The 17,422-nt window shown below is 37.1% G+C and overlaps 6 protein-coding genes across 13 annotated transcripts; 3 read left to right on the top strand and 3 right to left on the bottom strand.

Annotated features, from left to right (window-relative positions):
* The first annotated feature begins 31 nt into the window (after positions 1–31).
* Positions 32–972, top strand: LOC100876635 (uncharacterized). Its single transcript, XM_003707844.3, has 3 exons — positions 32–378; positions 463–529; positions 736–972. The coding sequence occupies exons 1-3, from the start codon at positions 280–282 to the stop codon at positions 822–824; spliced, it is 255 nt and encodes an 84-aa protein (XP_003707892.1). The 5' UTR covers positions 32–279; the 3' UTR covers positions 825–972.
* Fam92 (CBY1 interacting BAR domain containing protein Fam92) lies at positions 120–3,014 on the bottom strand. 3 transcript variants are annotated; one of them, XM_012296257.2, is made up of 9 exons: positions 2,865–3,014; positions 2,692–2,793; positions 2,496–2,624; positions 2,064–2,244; positions 1,766–1,990; positions 1,670–1,702; positions 1,405–1,566; positions 1,221–1,328; positions 120–1,147 (listed from the first exon to the last, which is right to left on the bottom strand). In XM_012296257.2, exons 1-9 carry the CDS (start codon positions 2,897–2,899, stop codon positions 1,028–1,030), a joined length of 1,095 nt encoding a protein of 364 aa, XP_012151647.1. In that variant the 5' UTR covers positions 2,900–3,014; the 3' UTR covers positions 120–1,027. The 3 variants fall into 3 exon arrangements, with proteins under 3 accessions (XP_012151647.1, XP_012151648.1, XP_012151649.1); XM_012296258.2 differs by lacking the exon at positions 1,670–1,702; XM_012296259.2 differs by having other exon boundaries at positions 1,106–1,328.
* A 284-nt stretch (positions 3,015–3,298) lies between these two features.
* On the bottom strand, positions 3,299–5,061 carry Sergef (secretion regulating guanine nucleotide exchange factor). The gene is made up of 5 exons (XM_012296261.2): positions 4,922–5,061; positions 4,087–4,654; positions 3,792–4,016; positions 3,573–3,722; positions 3,299–3,498 (listed from the first exon to the last, which is right to left on the bottom strand). The coding sequence occupies exons 1-5, from the start codon at positions 4,943–4,945 to the stop codon at positions 3,332–3,334; spliced, it is 1,134 nt and encodes a 377-aa protein (XP_012151651.1). The 5' UTR covers positions 4,946–5,061; the 3' UTR covers positions 3,299–3,331.
* A 196-nt stretch (positions 5,062–5,257) lies between these two features.
* Positions 5,258–8,165, top strand: Cdc23 (cell division cycle protein 23). Of its 2 annotated transcripts, none has more exons than XM_076535554.1 (8): positions 5,258–5,390; positions 5,478–6,139; positions 6,213–6,392; positions 6,469–6,633; positions 6,700–6,946; positions 7,023–7,284; positions 7,361–7,513; positions 7,646–8,165. In XM_076535554.1, exons 1-7 carry the CDS (start codon positions 5,290–5,292, stop codon positions 7,469–7,471), a joined length of 1,728 nt encoding a protein of 575 aa, XP_076391669.1. In that variant the 5' UTR covers positions 5,258–5,289; the 3' UTR covers positions 7,472–7,513; positions 7,646–8,165. The 2 variants fall into 2 exon arrangements, with proteins under 2 accessions (XP_076391669.1, XP_003707891.1); XM_003707843.3 differs by having other exon boundaries at positions 7,023–7,287.
* On the bottom strand, positions 7,615–16,277 carry LOC100878941 (uncharacterized). 3 transcript variants are annotated; one of them, XM_076535553.1, is made up of 4 exons: positions 14,810–16,277; positions 10,135–10,295; positions 8,207–9,523; positions 7,615–8,126 (listed from the first exon to the last, which is right to left on the bottom strand). In XM_076535553.1, the coding sequence occupies exons 2-4, from the start codon at positions 10,195–10,197 to the stop codon at positions 7,656–7,658; spliced, it is 1,851 nt and encodes a 616-aa protein (XP_076391668.1). In that variant the 5' UTR covers positions 10,198–10,295; positions 14,810–16,277; the 3' UTR covers positions 7,615–7,655. The 3 variants fall into 3 exon arrangements, with proteins under 3 accessions (XP_076391668.1, XP_012151652.1, XP_076391666.1); XM_012296262.2 differs by lacking the exon at positions 14,810–16,277 and adding an exon at positions 10,375–10,667; XM_076535551.1 differs by lacking the exons at positions 10,135–10,295; positions 14,810–16,277 and adding an exon at positions 9,957–10,074.
* LOC143265145 (uncharacterized) lies at positions 11,501–17,385 on the top strand. 3 transcript variants are annotated; one of them, XM_076535557.1, is made up of 5 exons: positions 11,531–12,056; positions 12,304–12,744; positions 12,817–12,919; positions 16,312–16,739; positions 16,858–17,385. In XM_076535557.1, the coding sequence occupies exons 1-5, from the start codon at positions 11,877–11,879 to the stop codon at positions 17,068–17,070; spliced, it is 1,365 nt and encodes a 454-aa protein (XP_076391672.1). In that variant the 5' UTR covers positions 11,531–11,876; the 3' UTR covers positions 17,071–17,385. The 3 variants fall into 3 exon arrangements, with proteins under 3 accessions (XP_076391674.1, XP_076391675.1, XP_076391672.1); XM_076535559.1 differs by lacking the exons at positions 16,312–16,739; positions 16,858–17,385 and adding an exon at positions 13,840–15,975 and having other exon boundaries at positions 11,501–12,056; XM_076535560.1 differs by lacking the exons at positions 16,312–16,739; positions 16,858–17,385 and adding an exon at positions 13,885–15,975 and having other exon boundaries at positions 11,511–12,056.
* The last annotated feature ends 37 nt before the right edge of the window (positions 17,386–17,422 follow it).

The raw sequence follows: 17,422 nt of genomic DNA, 5'->3' as shown, positions 1-17,422 counted from the left end.
ACTTTCCTCCAATGAAATGGTTTATTAGAACAGAAAGTATATGAACATGTATATAAAAGAAGTAACAGGGTGGTGTTCATTGTTGAATGGTAGTAGGAAAGTTTGATCGAAATATGACATTTTATTTACATTTATTAAATCAATGCATTAATGTTTTGCGATATGCATAGCAAACGATTAGTCAACTGAAAATCTTCGCATGCGCTCGACCGAACTATTTAAGAGAACGAAATTTATTTCATTCTCAAACGGAATTAAGTAAAAGTGAATTGTTTAGAAATGGCAGATATTAAACAAGATCATAAAGTTGAAGATACTGATAATTATGGAATGGGTAATAACGCGGAACCAAAAAATATGCAGGAATTAACAGAATATGTAAGAATAGTCTTGTTTATTTTTGATATTTACTATTACTTAATATTACGATTACTCATTTATATTTTTATTCTTTATTTTTAGGTGCAAACATTATTGCAAAATATGCAGGGCAAATTTCAAACAATGTCGGATCAAATTCTTGGCAAAAATATCCTTTTTTCAAGTTTCTTTTTTAAAACGTGCTTTCTTAAATAACCTCAAAAATGTAACTGTTATGACAGCTGAAGTGTTTATTACGCAATTATAAAAGACAGTATACAGATAAAGTAAGTTTATTTAAGGAAACACGTAATATACTATAACAATTTTATAATTATAATGATAATCACTATAAGAAACCTTAACACGAAGTACTAGATGAAATGGGAAATAGAATAGATGATCTCGAGAAGAATATTACAGACCTAATGACACAGGCTGGAGTAGAAGGAGGTGAAAAATGATCATATCTATTATAAAATAAACTTTGGTATTCAACAAAGTTATAAATTGCAATATTGGCAATTATTACTGACAAAGAATGATATCTGAAGATTATTAACGTGTACTTTTGATTATGAAAACAAATAAATCACATTTTTTGCAATAAGATATTATAATCTAATCTACATTTTTCTGGTATTAAGTAAAAAAATGAGGTATACTGTTAGTCGTACATAATCATCATAGGCTTTGTTAAAATCTTCTGATACGCAGGAACAGGGGGTACTGCTTTAAGTACTAATTGGCTTGGAACATCATGTTTATAGTTATTTTGCAGTTTAATCTACAATTGTATAAAATATTAAAGAAAATATATGAATTATACATAATTACATAGATTTATGTCTAGTTCTCACAGGTTTCTGTTTAATCGATTCAGATTCTGTTTCTTCTGAACTATCTTTGTATTCCTCAATTTGTACAGATTCTGAAGAGTTTGTTTTTAAACTAGATTTTGCAGAATCCTGTAAATAAATATTCATAGAGTTTTCACGACTGTATTGTCGTCCATTTTAAATTAAAATTAAAATTAAAACCTACCGTGGATCCTGTAGCACGGGAATCTAATTTTTGCGAAATAACGGGAGAAGAAGTAAAACGACTAGCTAAGTTAGTGAGAGAATAGGCCTGTCTGAATGAAGTTCGTCCAACTGTAGCCAATCTTGCAATGGAGTCTGGTACATGCATCACTTCCCGAAATTCCTGAATCCAATCGTTAAATTTATTAATTTAAATAGTGAAAATATCTTTTATATGATACCTTCACGACACGAAATTAAACATAATAAGCAAAATAACAATTTACCCCATTCATACTTCCTCTCATTGTTCGAAAGTCCTGTGAGAAAAACATCAATATGACGCTAATTTAAATTGGTTTTTTAAACGAAACAGGTCTCACCTCTAAATCTTTAACTTCATCAATTTCAGCAATATCTTGATAAGCCTTTGTCAATAATTCCAGAGTTTTCGCGTGGAAACTAAGCTCGATAACAACAAAATCTAACAATAATGTTTTCAGATCGTGTAATTTTCGTTTTTCGAACGAATCGATTTGTTCTTCCAACCCTTTTACAACCCTTGAAACTTCGACGGATGCTTTCATTAATTCCGATTCGGCTTGTGACTATTCATTTTTAAGAATATAAAATACATTGGAAATGACATGTATTGTAACGTGAACATTAATATAAGGATACAATCATTTGTCTGTTTCTAGGATTTCTTTCTCTGAGTCTGTCTAAATGTCGTTTCCTTGTTAATTCTTTGTCACGTGCAGCAAAAGTATTTTTCACATCATCGCGAGCATGTTTGCAGATCGTCGCATATTGAGAAAGCGGAGCAATTATTTTTGCATCAAGCCTTTGTACTTTGGCATCCCTAATAACATAACAAAATTTTGTTATTTACTCATTTTCATAATTTTGCTCGAAAATTCTTGCAAAGCTAGTCTCGAACTTCTCTTCCCCCGATGGTTTTTGGGACTTTTAAGATTTCAAAATTAGAACCTCAGAACTGTGGTAAATAATGCATCATAAACGAATGGGTCGCGGAACATTATTACTTCTTAAAGCGGGTTTCGGCTCGTAAACGATTGACAAGTTTTATTTAGCAAGTCAACGTGTAGATACCTGTAGTCTCCTATTACTGATAGCGTCGCAGAAAAATTCATTAACCCCATAGAAAGAGATCGATTTGTAGTTTCTGATTGAGCATAAGTCTGTATTACTTTCGCAACTTCATCACCTTTATCGCGTAGTCTGAAAGTACACTTATGAATATAAATAGGCAATCAAATAATCGATAAATAAAGGTATTATGAACAACCTTGCCGCTTTTCTTGTATATGCTGCAAATGTCGTGCATAGTTCTGCGAAGTGTCTCTCTACGTTAGATATTCTGTCTTGCACAAATTTTGCTTCTTGTTCCCTAATAAAAGTTACAAAATATAACATTAAAACATAGTCCTAGATACTTTACAGACGCGTTAAAATATTTACCATATACTGATCTGGGATCTTGAACGTAACATCATGTGGTATGTACACGTTTTTCAATTTTTTGTTTTTCAAACTTAAATCGATGTTCCTATGAAACTACTACACTTTTACCATTTCACTCCCCCTACTGAACAGTTTATTGTTGACAGGTGGTGCATTATAACCCGAAGGGAGGTCGACTTTTACCTACACTGTACTACCTGGCCTTTGCCTACCTACCTGTAAAACTATAGTTTCTTTACGAAATATTTACGAAGAAACGAATACGATTCTTTGACCCCTTGTTGTGCGAGCGCTATTTAATTTTACAGCAATTTCATACATGCAATTATTGTAGGAATATATTTTAGATTTTTTCCATGGAATTACTTTGTATGAAGTTTCCATAATATTATAGTATTATGAATATGTGTATAAGGATTCAAGAGTGAAAATAACATTTGGAACATGTATTTCGTCAATAAAATTTATGATTTCTTTATTACAGCGAATGAATGACCTGCACCGCAACCGACGCGAATTCCCGCGTAATCAAACGGAAGTATAAGCTGCTCCGGAGATTTAACATCTCGTCTGCATCCATTTCCGCAATTTCCGTGTTCGTTCCAACCCCAACATATGATTTTATCGTTTTCTGCAATATTGAACTCGTGATATGTTATGACATATTTAAATTTTTCTTCCTTTGTTTCTAAACTATAAATACACCTGTTAAAGCAACGTTATGTTCTGATCCAACTGAAACCTGATGAATTTTCGATTCGTTTGCGAGTCGTACAGCTTCCCAAGATAATCCCTCGAATTTCTCAATGCCTAACTGCCCATACGTGTTTCTGCCCCACGAAAAAACATTACCATCTAGAAATGAGACATTCACCGTTAAAATAATACATGTTACCTTACATGATAAATATTAAACCGAATTACCGCTTAATGCAACTGTATGCGACCAACCGCACTGAATCTTAGGTGGTGATTTAAATTGCGTATCTAATAATTTCATTGGAAATGATGTATTTGGGATTATATCGCTATTTAAGCCTAATTGTCCGTGTTTATTGTCGCCGAAAGCATAAAGGTCCCCGTTATCCTCAATTGCGATCGTATGATGTTGACCGCAACTAACGCTGCGCACATTCGTCAAAGTTGGAACTGTTTACAGAGTATTAGAAAATAATTTAGACCCATATAGAGACGATGTTTCGTTTCATAAAATGTTTACCTTCCACGAAATTGTATGCGGCATTTAAAAACGGTTCGTTCTTTGACGGACTTAAGCCCAATTGTCCTCTGTTACCTGCACCCGCTACTAGAACTTTATGATCGTCCGTTACTAGTGCAGTGTGCCTTAAGCCAAAAGAAATTCCTTTGATTTTTCGATCAATTAGAAGCACGAAAGGTTCGTGTGTCCATCGAAAATCACTCGGGTGTTTTCCCAATTGTCCGAAAGAATTAGACCCCCATAGAAATAAGGTACCTTCTATTGTTAATGCCGCGGAACAGTCCCAGCCACATGCGACGTCCACGATAACATTGTCTTCGAGTTTACCACCTATTTCTTGAAACAAAAGAACATCCTGCTGCGTAGGAAAACCTGTTTGTCCTTTATTGTTCCAGCCACAGGAATAAACGCGACCGCGATCGTCTAAAATTAGGGAGTGACCAGCACCGCCGACTATTTTACGTATTCTACGTGGTTCTAACGAACATCCGGATAAATTAACTTCTTGCGGCAAAAGGCATTCTTCCGAACGAATGCCTTGTCCAAGTTGACCATGAGAATTGGCACCCTATACAACGTTTAATTTTTACTTAATTGCAAATCTTATGTTTTAAAATAATCTAGACTTGTCCTCTATGTTTTGAATATTCCCACCAAATCTTGGACTTATGTTTGAATTTGATCTTATCGATTATGAATAACATTTTATTAACTGCGCGCAATTTTGTTTATAATTCATTATAGATTTTACGAAATTAAATTATTAACGGGTGCATATTTGAAATAAAGATGATCGTGTATAAAAATGTGTAGTAAAAACGTTTAGTTACGTTACCCATGAAATTAAGCGATAGCTCATCGTTGCTTGAATACGTGTAAATTGTTTCTTATAAAATACTCGTATTTCATGTTTTGGCCATGTTTCAATAATAGAATTAAAATCATCTGTAATTTTAAGCTAGATGACTAAATACGTATGTACTAAAGTAAAAACTGAAAGACTCGAAAAATTAATAGGTTAATATTTCGGTCATACGATGTAGATGGCGGCAAAACATGTTCGTGTATACAAATTTTGTATACAGTTTCTTAATTTAACTCATAAAAACATTGATTCTTTTATTGAAATGTGTAGAATCGGTATTTAATTAACTACGGTAGTTATAATAATTAGATCAATCATTGATCAATCATTTATACGATATGGAAGAACCTATCAAGTTTGATATCAAAGAGGTTAAGTCTGATCTTTTGCGCGCGATAAACGAATGTTCTCAACGTGGATTATTGCATACCACAAAATGGTTTGTACGATTATGAAAAAAGAGTAACAAGGAAGCTGTTATTTCATTATAGTACCGATCGAAAAAATAACTTTTATATGTTTGTAGGTTAGCGGAATTGAGTTATTCTCTGAAGGACGTCAAGCCAAATGTTCACGATATTACCGCCGATGTATACTTATCGGACACAGATGAAGAAGAAGACACGTATATATTGGCAAAAACTTATTTCGATTTGAAAGAATACGATAGGGCGGCTTATTTTACCGAACAATGTAAAAGCCCGAAAGTTAGATTTTTACATTTATATTCCCGCTATTTATCAGGCGAAAAGAAGAAGATAGACGATATGACTGTAGTGCCTCCAGATCCTCTGAAAAATGATAGTTTAAAGTTATTATGCGCTGATTTAAGAAAAGATCATTTGGATGATAAGCTCGATGGTTTTGGTCTTTATCTCTTTGGTGTAACGTTAAAAAAATTGCAACTTACTAGAGAAGCTATGGATGTGTTGGTTGAGGCAACTCACAAACAACCTATGCATTGGGGATCATGGCTAGAATTAGCTTCTTTAATTATCGATAGAGAAAAACTGGAAAATCTATGTCTGCCTAATCATTGGATGAAACATTTCTTTATGGCTCATATGTATTTAGAGTTGCAATTGATCGATGAAGGATTAGCTCTATATTACGAACTACAGTCAATGGGGTTTAAAAAAAATGGATATGTACTTGCGCAAACTGCGATCGCGGTACATTATAGGCGAGGTAAATGAATTTCTTAATAATTGTATGATTTTGGAACTGGAACTTGTATTAAATTCATATATTTTGATTTCAGATGTTGATAACGCTATAGAGACATTTAAAAGGATAATAAAGGAAGATCCTTATTGCTTAGATAATATGGATACATATTCTAATCTACTTTATGTAAAGGAAATGAAAGTTGAATTAGCATATTTAGCTCACAGAGCAACAGAAATAGATAAATATAGATTAGAAACATGTTGTATAGTAGGTAAGTTTGCTGTATCATTGAAAGCATCTAAACTAAAGACATGGTTTTGCCATCTAGTAGAATTAATATTCTCTAGGAAATTACTATAGTTTAAGAGGAGATCATCAAAAGGCAGTGATGTATTTTCATAGGGCATTAAAGTTAAATCCGCAATATCTCTCGGCCTGGACATTACTCGGTCACGAATTTATGGAAATGAAAAATACCAATGGTGCCATTCATAGTTACCGACAAGCGATTGGTACGTTTTAAATGAATACCTTAAATCCTATAAAAGTATTCATCTAACAATTTTTTATTTATGTAGAAGTGAATAAACGGGATTACAGAGCATGGTATGGCTTGGGTCAGACGTATGAAATATTAAAAATGCCATTTTATGCACTCTACTATTATAAACAGGCTCAACTTTTGAGGCCACATGATAGTAGAATGGTACTAGCTTTAGGAGAAGCATACGAAAAGCAAGATAAAATACAAGACGCATTGAAGTGTTATTATAAAGCATGCAATGTTGGCGATATCGAGGGAATGGCATTATTAAAATTGGCTACGTATGTATTCAAGTTTAGTATCATTTAAGGTATATCAGTTACAATTAAATACACGTTTGTATCTCGTATATTATAGATTATATGAGAAGTTAGGTGAACACGATCATGCGGCAGCAGCGTATACTGATTTCGTGATGGATGAGTTTAGGAATGCGGACAGAACTGATTTAAGCCATGCATATAAATATCTAACTCAATATCATTTGAAACGAGAACAGTTGGATCAAGCTAATCACTATGCCCAAAAATGTTTGCAATTCGACGAAACGAAAGAGGAAGCTAAAGCGCTATTGAGAACGATCGCACAGAAAAGAGTAAAAGTTGAAGAGACTTCGATGGTGGTAATAGAGCAATATTCAGTATATCTAAGAGACGATCGCTAGCAACATATTTCTAATTCCGCATCAATTATAGGTAGAAGATATGAACGAAACGGATCCTGTTATCGAACAAGGGGAAAGAACAGATGCCACTCCAGGAAGCCAGTTATCACCGATGAACTTGTCATTCATGCCAACGCCGTAAGATATGGGAACGATACCAGGGAATCGTTGAACTTGTCGCTTTGTACGTTGTATATATTTTTAATAAATATTAAAAAATTAAATCGTAACATTTTTTATAACAAAGTTTTATTTATGACACGTTACTTTCTGTACAAACGTATGTTTTTATAACATATATATTTATTTTTTTTAGTACAATGATATCACCGATAGTAATTGTTCCTCAAAATGTTATTTAAAATTTTCGAGGAATTAACATCGATAGGTAGGTCCATAAATTCGGGATAATCGTAATAGAGATGTCTCATAGGCGAAGGTGCTGGTGGCACGATCGAGCAATGAAGACAATTGTACTTTGAGTGCGTCGCTAAAAAGTGTTTGTAATTGTTACCGACGTAAGACATTAACGGTGGATTCTGAGGTAATTCTGGGAAGCCAGGTGGTGGACGAGATCGTGCTGGAAAATTATTCGTGTTGTCCAATGAGTTTGTACGCGATCGTCCAACTACGATCAACATATCAGGAGTTAGCATTGCACGCTCATCGAAACCGAGATCCGTCGACGAGGATGACGTACTGCTGGATGAAATTCGTTTACGTTCAACTTTTGATGATCCATCGTTCGAATCTTCATTGTCTGCTATGTAGTTTAATTCTTGTTCCGTGTTTTTATTCTGAAAGAAAAAGAATAGCAATGTGTTATAGCAAGAAAAGTGTGTTACCATTATCAAGAAAAAGAAAATTGTAAACATACGTCCAAGAGATTGAACTGTAATCTGCGACCTGTACGTTTATGGCAAAGTTGTTTTTCGTACAGTTTACCGTCTACAGGAATCATTTCAACGTCGTCGTCCGAAAATGCACTGTCCGTTTGCGTGGCTATTTCTTTAAACTTAACGTCTTTCCGTTTCGTTTCTCTATTCTTCACTGTTGTCCTCGAAGATCGTGATTCGTGTTTACTAGGAGTATTTTGACGGGAGCTTCGTTTTTCTTCGCGAATTTTATTACCAGTTTTTCGTTCGCTATGTCTTTCATGTTTATTTTCCTCGTTCGACACTTTTCTTCTTTTACTATTAATGCTAAAATCTGACGGTTCTTTCTTCTTTTGCTCCCTCGTGTTGCTCTGTGCTTCTCTCTTTGCAACCGTGGAAGCGTTATAATTAGTCTTGTAATAAAGAAAATTATTCTGTTTCATTTTCTCACGCTTGAAAGAGGATGACGATTTAACAAACGAGGAAGGAAATTCATCTTCAGAGGAAGTACATTGTTTCTGAAAGATTCTGGCAATTTCTTCGTCCACGGACGAATTGCTATCTTGATCATTGACGTTCAAGTTCGCGGCTATGTTTTCTTTGTTGTTTTGAAATTGTTCAAATATTCGATGATCCCGCGATAAGTCGCGTGGGATATGCATCTTGTCAATAGATTGTTCCTCTATAGATATATCCATAGGTTCTTCCAGCACCGTGTTCGACGAAATTTTATCGAGATTGTCATTATCTACCGATATGTTCATTTCCATTATGTCGTTTGCGGTGCTCCATTGTTCACCAGAGGAATCTGAGTCTTCCTCGGCAGTTACCATCTCGTCAGCGGATTCATCCTTGTCATTATTTTTCTTTTCCTTTGAAGTTTTTACATCCGGTATCGCGTCTTTATTTTCATCCACCAAATCGTGATCGAGCTTAGGCTGCCTAGATTTCTCCGAAGGTTTCACCCTCGAAGTTTCATGCTGTGTATGCTTCTTCTCTTCTCGTTCTTTCGTTTTCTTTTCTTCTTTTTCTGCTGTATCTTTTTTGCTACTGGATTCTGTGAGTTTGTCGGAGTCGATGGATTTCGTACTCGTTCCAAATATACAGAAACGTAACAGATGCAGAGGGAAGAGAATGTACTTAATGCCGCTCTCGATGATACCGCCGCTCATCGAATGAAGAACTTCAATTGATGGCATCATCGTGTTTTCTTGTTTCGTCTTCGAATCTGTCCTTGGTATTTCTCGTACGAATGGGTTGTAGCGATTGCCGTTGATCGCACTCTTCGACGAATCTCGTGCACTCGATCCCGCAGTTTCCTATCAAAATATTAATTTACACGAATATTAAAATGTTTGGTGAAATGTTTGGTGTTCGTCGAACGATTGTAAACTCGTGGTTTTAATAACAAAAGACACTCTGACGAAGATCGAAGTCTACACTGACGGTAGTGGTGAAAATTTAGGAAATATGGAGAGCATTAAAAGCATGAATTGCATGTATGAAATTGTGTGATGAAATACGATTCGTGAATTTCGCTGGAACTCGACACAAGATAATCTTGTCAAAAGTGAACGTTTTCTTCGAGCCACGGATCGGGTTTATCGTTACGTAAATAATATTAAATTTCAGATAATTTGGAGAACATAATTAGCGTTGGTTTATCTATAATTGTGTGACGTCACAATATATATACCAGACGAGACATAAGCACGTACTCTCTGTTTCAAGCAAGAAATAATTTTGACTCACTTCAAAGGAAATTCTCGTGGCTCGATTTATCACGAAACATGCCAGTGTGAGGTAAGGTACGATCATCGACGTTATCAATAAAACAATCACCTTTGATATCAGATTGCTGATCGTTCGTTGCGTTCACTTTCCACTTGTTCTTTTTTTTATTTTCTCGTTCGCGAAAGCGTGTACTTACGTTATCGACTTCCGAGCACTGACGCCTGTTCCTTCTGCTTGTGCTTTTATTTTCCTTCGGCATGATCGCTGACACTTCACTCTTGCTATCGCCACCGTACAGAAACACTATGTCGCTTCAGATTTTTGTTTCCTGGACACCGACCAGTCTATACATTACACCTAAGGAATTACGAATGAAATGGAAAACCAGTGAAGCGTAGTTTTGTATGAAAGCTAGACAATAGCACCCTATACCTACTCTGATTGGTCGTTTGGCAAACGATGTAAAAGAAATTTCATGTTAGAATTGAAAGAATTCGAAGGGTGATTATCCCTTCTGACTACTCTTGACCGTAATGTTTTGTACTCGAACGCTTTCAGGTCAATTCGCTCCCCTCAACACCTCACACTGTTTATTATTAGAGACACTGAACGGATCGGGTTCTATTTATTCTATTTTTTTAAATAATCATATAGTTGATAAAAAAGAATTTTCAACAGGCCGATGGCCAGAGACCGTTGTCAGAAGTTTTTGCAGCAGTACATTTAAAATTTGCTCTATTTCATTTTACTTATCAAATTTGGATTCAATAAATAGATCATGTATTAATTTATATGTATAAAATAATGCATCAGCGATCGAATGAATAATGTTAACGAGGACGTTTCTAATAAAAGGACATTGCGCATATGAGCTTTTAGATAAGAAGTACAGTGCTACCATTTGATCCTTTTTCGACTTATCGAATGCCATTTAATTTTTTTTATTTGTCACAGTGAAGAAACAAAAGAAATATGTCTAATGTTAAGAAAAACAGAGGCATAAGATGGCAAAGCATTTGATGTTACGAAGATTTCGCAATATCGTAAAACTTTTCTCGTGTACTTTGATGCGTTTGCTATGGTAGAATCTTAACGATTATGGAATACTGTTATAAGATACGAACTCACGCAAGCATGCAGACACGACACGCCAGAATGCACGCACGCTACCTACGCATTGCACGCGGCAATTGACAGCTGTGCACACCTGTATACACCTGAGCGTGAGCACGCAAGCACGCACTTGCTATTGCTGCTTTAATATAATTTCTTCGCTTAGCAATATTTCATTATCCTTTAGTCCGATCTATTGTTAAGATTTTATTTTCGAATAAATTTCTTAAGAACTGAAATATATTTTATCGCGATTAAATTGTGATTCTGTAAATTAGTCAATTCTAAGTTTCTAATAGCAATGTTATCCAACTTTATAATTGTAACATTATAGAATGTAAAGTGCTATGTACTATGCATCAGTTAAGTTTATGCATGGTAATTTGAAATGTTTAAACGCAGTATTTTGCATATTTCTCGTGAAAATGAGTAGGTATCGATTAATATAAGGAAGTATGTTTCTTCTTTATTCGGTTGTTTGATCTATCGAATTGTAATAGTAAGTAGACAGCGAAGAGCGGTGCAGTGTTTCGATGGTGGTTTCTAAGGTCGCGCGCAATTCAACAGAGCATGGCAGCCATATTGACTATATTCTCCCAACCCAGCACCAAGGATGTTTGTGCGTGCCTGGCACGACTGCTATTACATCGCGGTCGTTGCCGTCGTCGTCGTTGTCGTTGTCATTCCCGTTGTTGTTATTCCTCTTGCTGTTGTCGACGTTGTTACTCTCGTTGAATCGTAATTGTCATCGACGCGTTCGAGTGTCGTGTAATCTGCGACGAGCTGTTAACATTTTTGGCAGACCTGACACTTACCGAGTGAGATATGTCTAATCAAATATGTCTAAAATGGAACAGTTTTTTGAACAACATCGCCACGAGTTTCGAGAGCCTTTGGGAAGAGGAAGGTCTAGTCGACGTAACATTGGCAAGCGATGGACAATGTCTTACAGCGCACAAAGTGATCCTCTCGGCTAGCAGTCCTTTCTTCAAGAAAGTTTTTCAGGTTAATTTTCTACGTTGTTCGTTTTACGTTTTTAACTTCCTTGATTTCTGACAATTGTCTCACCGTCGAGCAAACGTTATTATTAATCTATACTCAACTGATATAAGTCGACAGAAAATTGTATAAAGCAAATATATGTACTCTGCCTTACTCGAGGTTAACCTATTTTAAACAGTACATGTCATATTTTGAAGTTTCGATTGTACGAAATTTCGATTTTCGAAAAGAATTTTCTCTCTTGTTACAGACAAATCCCTGCCAACATCCCGTTATAATACTTCAAGATGTGCACTTCAGTGAATTGGAAGCGTTGCTTATATTTATATATAAAGGAGAAGTGAATATAGAGCAGAAAAACTTGCCAGCCCTGTTGAAAGCAGCAGAGACGTTGCAAATTCGTGGGCTTTCCGGAGGCGATATATTTGCTAAAGAATCGTACAAGAGATTAGCCGAATTGGAACAAACAGTCGAAGAAAGTGTCACAACCGTTAGGGAAGATACACCACGAAAGAAGCAGAAAGTTAATAAGCATCAACATTCTATATTAGAAACAGCGTTGACACCCAACATTTCGCAGTTGGAGGGAACCGACGAATCGGTGATCAGCGACCAAGGCAGAAAGGAAGGGGATTATCCGCTTCAGGATGACATGCTCCAGAATCCAGTTTTTCAGCGATTGGAAATGAAAGTTAGTTATTTCAGTAATGTATGCTGCAGTAAATTAGATAATAAAATAACAATCTTATTAATCGTATTTCAGATAGAACCAGTGGAGACAGCGATAGATAATTCTCAGAAACAACCTGCAACGGATAAAGATCCAGGAGAAAGGTTGGACACTGGTCAGATTGATGAGAATCAAGGTTAGTATATTAAAAATATTTACGTATCTGTAAGGAAAATTACAGAATGCAGTAAGATTGGTATTTTATTTGCAGAGTATATTTTATTTTGTTTCATTTTATGTGCTATATTTAAACGTATACTCTTCAGCGTTGCAAATTACAATTGCATTATATTATTCGTACGTGTTTCGCGCGAGCATTATATCGCAGTGCTTATCCAATGCCGTTAAAGGGTATTTGGCATATCTAAGCTTAGCATAGCAATACCTTCACCGAAGATAATCGAACTCGAAAGTCATAGTTACGTTATATCGCTAGAAATTTGATTTGTATTGCTGTTGAAATAACATACGAACGCGTTGACGGATACACTACTCACAGAATTGTGCAAGATTTTCAACGAGTCAAGCTTATATCGTTAGGAAGCATCTAATTTGATCGATTATTTTGCTCGACGTCTGCTTTGTTAACGTAACTCAGTTAGCTTTGATCGTTGTTCCGTCGTTGATCGATATTGGTCTGGCACGTATTTCTTTCTTTCGTTTCTTTTGGTTTCGCTTGATGTTCTCAGCGAATCGTTAGCGGAAACGGAAGCGCGTGCAGGTAGCAAATTGTAAAAAGAGAAATATGATCGAAGAGACTAGAGGTCAAGGAACCAGATGACGATTAGATAAAACATACAGAGAAACGTACGTAGTTTGATAGAATCATTTGGCATGTACTCGTTCGATCGAGTACACGCAGTCCTGACTTCTAGTTACTTGGGATTATTTTAGATTTTTTTTCTGATCCAGTAAAACGTACGCGTGCATGCGCGGCATAGGAGAGAAATCGAACGATACGCGATCCATCGATCGTATTAAAGAGCTAAAAAGAAAAAAAAAAACGAAAAAAATCTCGTCGAGTTTTGTTTGATTGTTCGACTGTCGCGCGTCCAGGGGGATCCGTGTCTAAAGCAGGCTGTGGTCTGATGTGTGTGGCAGGGTCTGGGAACAGCCCTGCTGAAGACATTTCCGGTTTATCTGGGTTATCCGGCCTAACTGGATTCTCGGACGTGAAGCCAATGCTGTACGCGTATGAGCAACTACCTTACGCCGATCTTCTGCCGAGTCCGGAGATTATTTCAACGTGGGCATCTTCTCGACCGATGGATCATTTGGCCTGTGACCTTATGAAGATTCTTTTTACCCCGGAGGAGAGGATTCTTTGTAACGTGAACGGCAAGATGGGGAAACAGCAGTTCGATAGTAACAAAATACATTTGATAAGGGAAGTTCTGTTGCACTTTAGCGGCATTGCACCGAACAGCGTCGAATGGGAGGAGACGTGGAAAAATTGCGTGACAAAGATCGATACTAGCAATAGGGGTTTGAAAAGGTATCTGTTCCAGAGGCGGTCGGTTTACACTCAATGACTAGGGCGTTTCAGGTCAGGGGTAAAACGTAAACGTTTCCACTGGCTGGAGTGAAATTTTTCTGTTACGCCGATCCATCGTTCTGATCGGTCATAGATCGTGTAGGATCGTCATGGAAATCGTTCTCGATGTTTCTCCGTATCCTTTCTTCTGTCGCTGAGTCGATAATCGCGAATTTTCTTGTAGAAAGAATAACACGATATAGAATAAAGAAAGGTGCGACGATGATGGGGGATTTCTGATGAGTGTACACGCATAATAATAAGGCAACTTAAAACGGACTAGAACTTAATGGACTACACGCTTTTTCGAAGAATCGATAGATAGAATCGAGAGTTTCGTAGTAAACAGCAGAATGCCTTTAAAGAAAGAGAGAGTAGGGAGACGGAAAGCGTTTCAGGCGTGGTCCAATTAACTATACGCTTCACGTTTGGCTTTCACGAGGCAAATGATCGCGCAATTTTAAATCTTTTCGTTCTTCGAGACGAACCTACCGTTGTCTTTCGTTTAATTATCGAAAGGTGTCCTTCCTTTTTCCTTTTTCTCTTGTACCTTATGTCTCGTATTTTGAGCAACGTAACATTCCTCCCTGTCGTTTCTTCACGATGTTCACGCGAATACGCACTCTTGTCGTAGACGATCTACAATAACACGTGTATACTAATATTATTACGCGTTGTGTCGTAGGGACACACGCGGGATCTGTCTTACACTCGACGGCACGGAAAGTACGTACAGTCGCGTGCATAGATACTTGGTCGGTTAAAGGGAAATCCACGTGTTACAGTTAGCTCAACGAAACTACTCTTGTCCCTTCGAAACCACGAACCGCTCAGGAAAGTGGTGAACCCTCTTTCCTTCGCTGATCAAAAGTTCTCTGTGCACGCGGTTGTGCAATCACACGCATTAACGTACGCGAGTAGTTAAATATATAGGTGTACGTATACCCGCGAACTGCAAATACCTGCAAAGTACGCGATTAAATGTAGAGAATTGCGTGTCGCGCGAAATGATAATGCGTCAGTATGATCAGGCGCGCGCGCGCGCACAAGATCGCGACTTAACGCACAGGGTGTTAAGAAAGTAATACTCGTGATTTACAGAAGTAAATTTTTAGGCGAAACCATCGCGATACTTTCAAAAAACCTTTGCAAAGAAAAGTATATTGCTAGGTTTTCTTTGCAAATGTCTGTTCCTCTGAGCTGCGATTATTAATTTTTTAACACCCTGTACATGTAAATGAGAAGTAGCTGTTATGTTGAGAGTAGTAACGTAAGTATAGGAATCCGTGGAAAATGGGAACATTTGAAACCGGACCCAAAACCGAGAGGTTCACGGTCGGCTATTCGATTCCACGATTCCTTTTATTGGGTATGGGCTCCTAATCCCACATAAAATATGCTAGTAGAGTATTTAACGCGTAAAATGTGCCGTAACGAGACTTCACGCGAATTACAGTTTTGGAAAGTTTATTTCGAACGTTTATTACCGAACGAACAAATTTGGTTTCCTCCGTTCGTTTACCGCTCTCTTTGATTTCGTTGATTGATCTCGCGGAGGGCATGATACGCTTCGAGTTAATTGTTCATTTGAATCAGATACGATTGTAGAAAAAACACACACGCGACTGGTTGCAAATAAACCTATTTTACATTTTTAATTGTCTCGTTATTTGCCGGTACTCCGTTTCCTCGTACACGCATTTTACTTTCTTTTGCATTCGTTCGTATCTTGGTAACTATGTTAAAAAATAAACTTAAAAAGTTTCGAACAAATAAACTTTGAACGTCTTAAGTTAGTCGGTATCCAAAGATACGGGTGTAAATTTGAAAGAAAACGTGTTTACGAATTCAGAAAAAATTCCTCGATCCAAGAACCTTTATCCATGCTGAATCGTCCTTTCCTTCCATTTGTCACCGACGGACCATTTGATCGAAACGCGTCGACTTTGATCGAACATAGAAAATTTGAAGTCGTAGACTGGAATTACTTGCAGGATCTTCAAAACCAACCGTAACCGTGATCGCCGATGCCCGAGAACGATCGACACCTTCGCCAGAGCCTCGAACCTCGTCTAGGCCTCCGATAACCCTCGATCGAACTCCACCTTGGAACACTTCTCGATCCATCGACGAGCTTCGGTCACCGAATCGTTCGTATTCGGAGCCAACGGTGGATCAACAGGATACAGCGAATATTTTCGTGGAACAAGATCCCAGAGTTCTGCGTTCCGTATTTCCAGCTTACGTCGGAATTGCTGGCAGTTCAGACTTGCCGGACGAGACTGTACAGGGTGCTGCTGCGTATCCACCGTTTCCCTGTCCCTTTTGCGATAGGACGTACACGAGTTGGGGATTTCGACGAAGACATATCAAAGCTGTCCACACGATCTCGCCGTCGCTTAATTGCAAATGGTGTCTGCAGGTAGGTACTCGAGATCAACAGTTCGTAGGAAATTATTTAGATCATATCGATAATCGCGAACGAGTTTACAGTAATATAGCGATTGATAAGGCGTGAACCGAGTATGATCATTTTTCAGATTCTCCCTACGCATGCGGCTTGGAGACGACACGTAATACTTGCGCACAATCTATCGGCGAACGACGCTCATAATGGTCTGCTGATCTTGGAGGAAGCGCACATGGTGCTGCAAAATGTGCGTCCTACACGGTTACACGCCTTAGTTAGTATAATCAAGCAGAATTCGCAGCAGAATAGTAATCAGGATAATCCTCGGGTTGATAAAGATTGAAATTGAATTTCGGGTTGGGTAACGAGCTTCAAGAAGTTCAAGACTTTTCTGCGCAACTTTCTTAAATGCGTATTAACGATGTAATGATCTGTTTGATAATTGCCTTAAAAGTATTATAATTTCTCTGTGATTCGTAAACGAACAAGGATATGGTTGATCGTTGTTATTTTTTAAATGTATATTCGTATAATATTGTAAATATCGCTTTTATAGTCACTGTCCGATGGCCAGTATCGCGTTTACAGGGTGCAAAGTATTTTTATTGTTATATCCGCCAAAATTTTATAAGAAAAGTAATAAAATTGTTTATCGCTATTGGTTGCTTTGAGAACATTTACGATACGAAAAATGA

Source organism: Megachile rotundata, chromosome 9 (genome assembly GCF_050947335.1).
Source record: "Megachile rotundata isolate GNS110a chromosome 9, iyMegRotu1, whole genome shotgun sequence".
In the NCBI taxonomy this organism is placed as follows: domain Eukaryota; kingdom Metazoa; phylum Arthropoda; class Insecta; order Hymenoptera; family Megachilidae; genus Megachile; species Megachile rotundata.
Note: the sequence above shows the minus strand (reverse complement) of the source record. Positions and strands in the feature narration are given on the sequence as shown.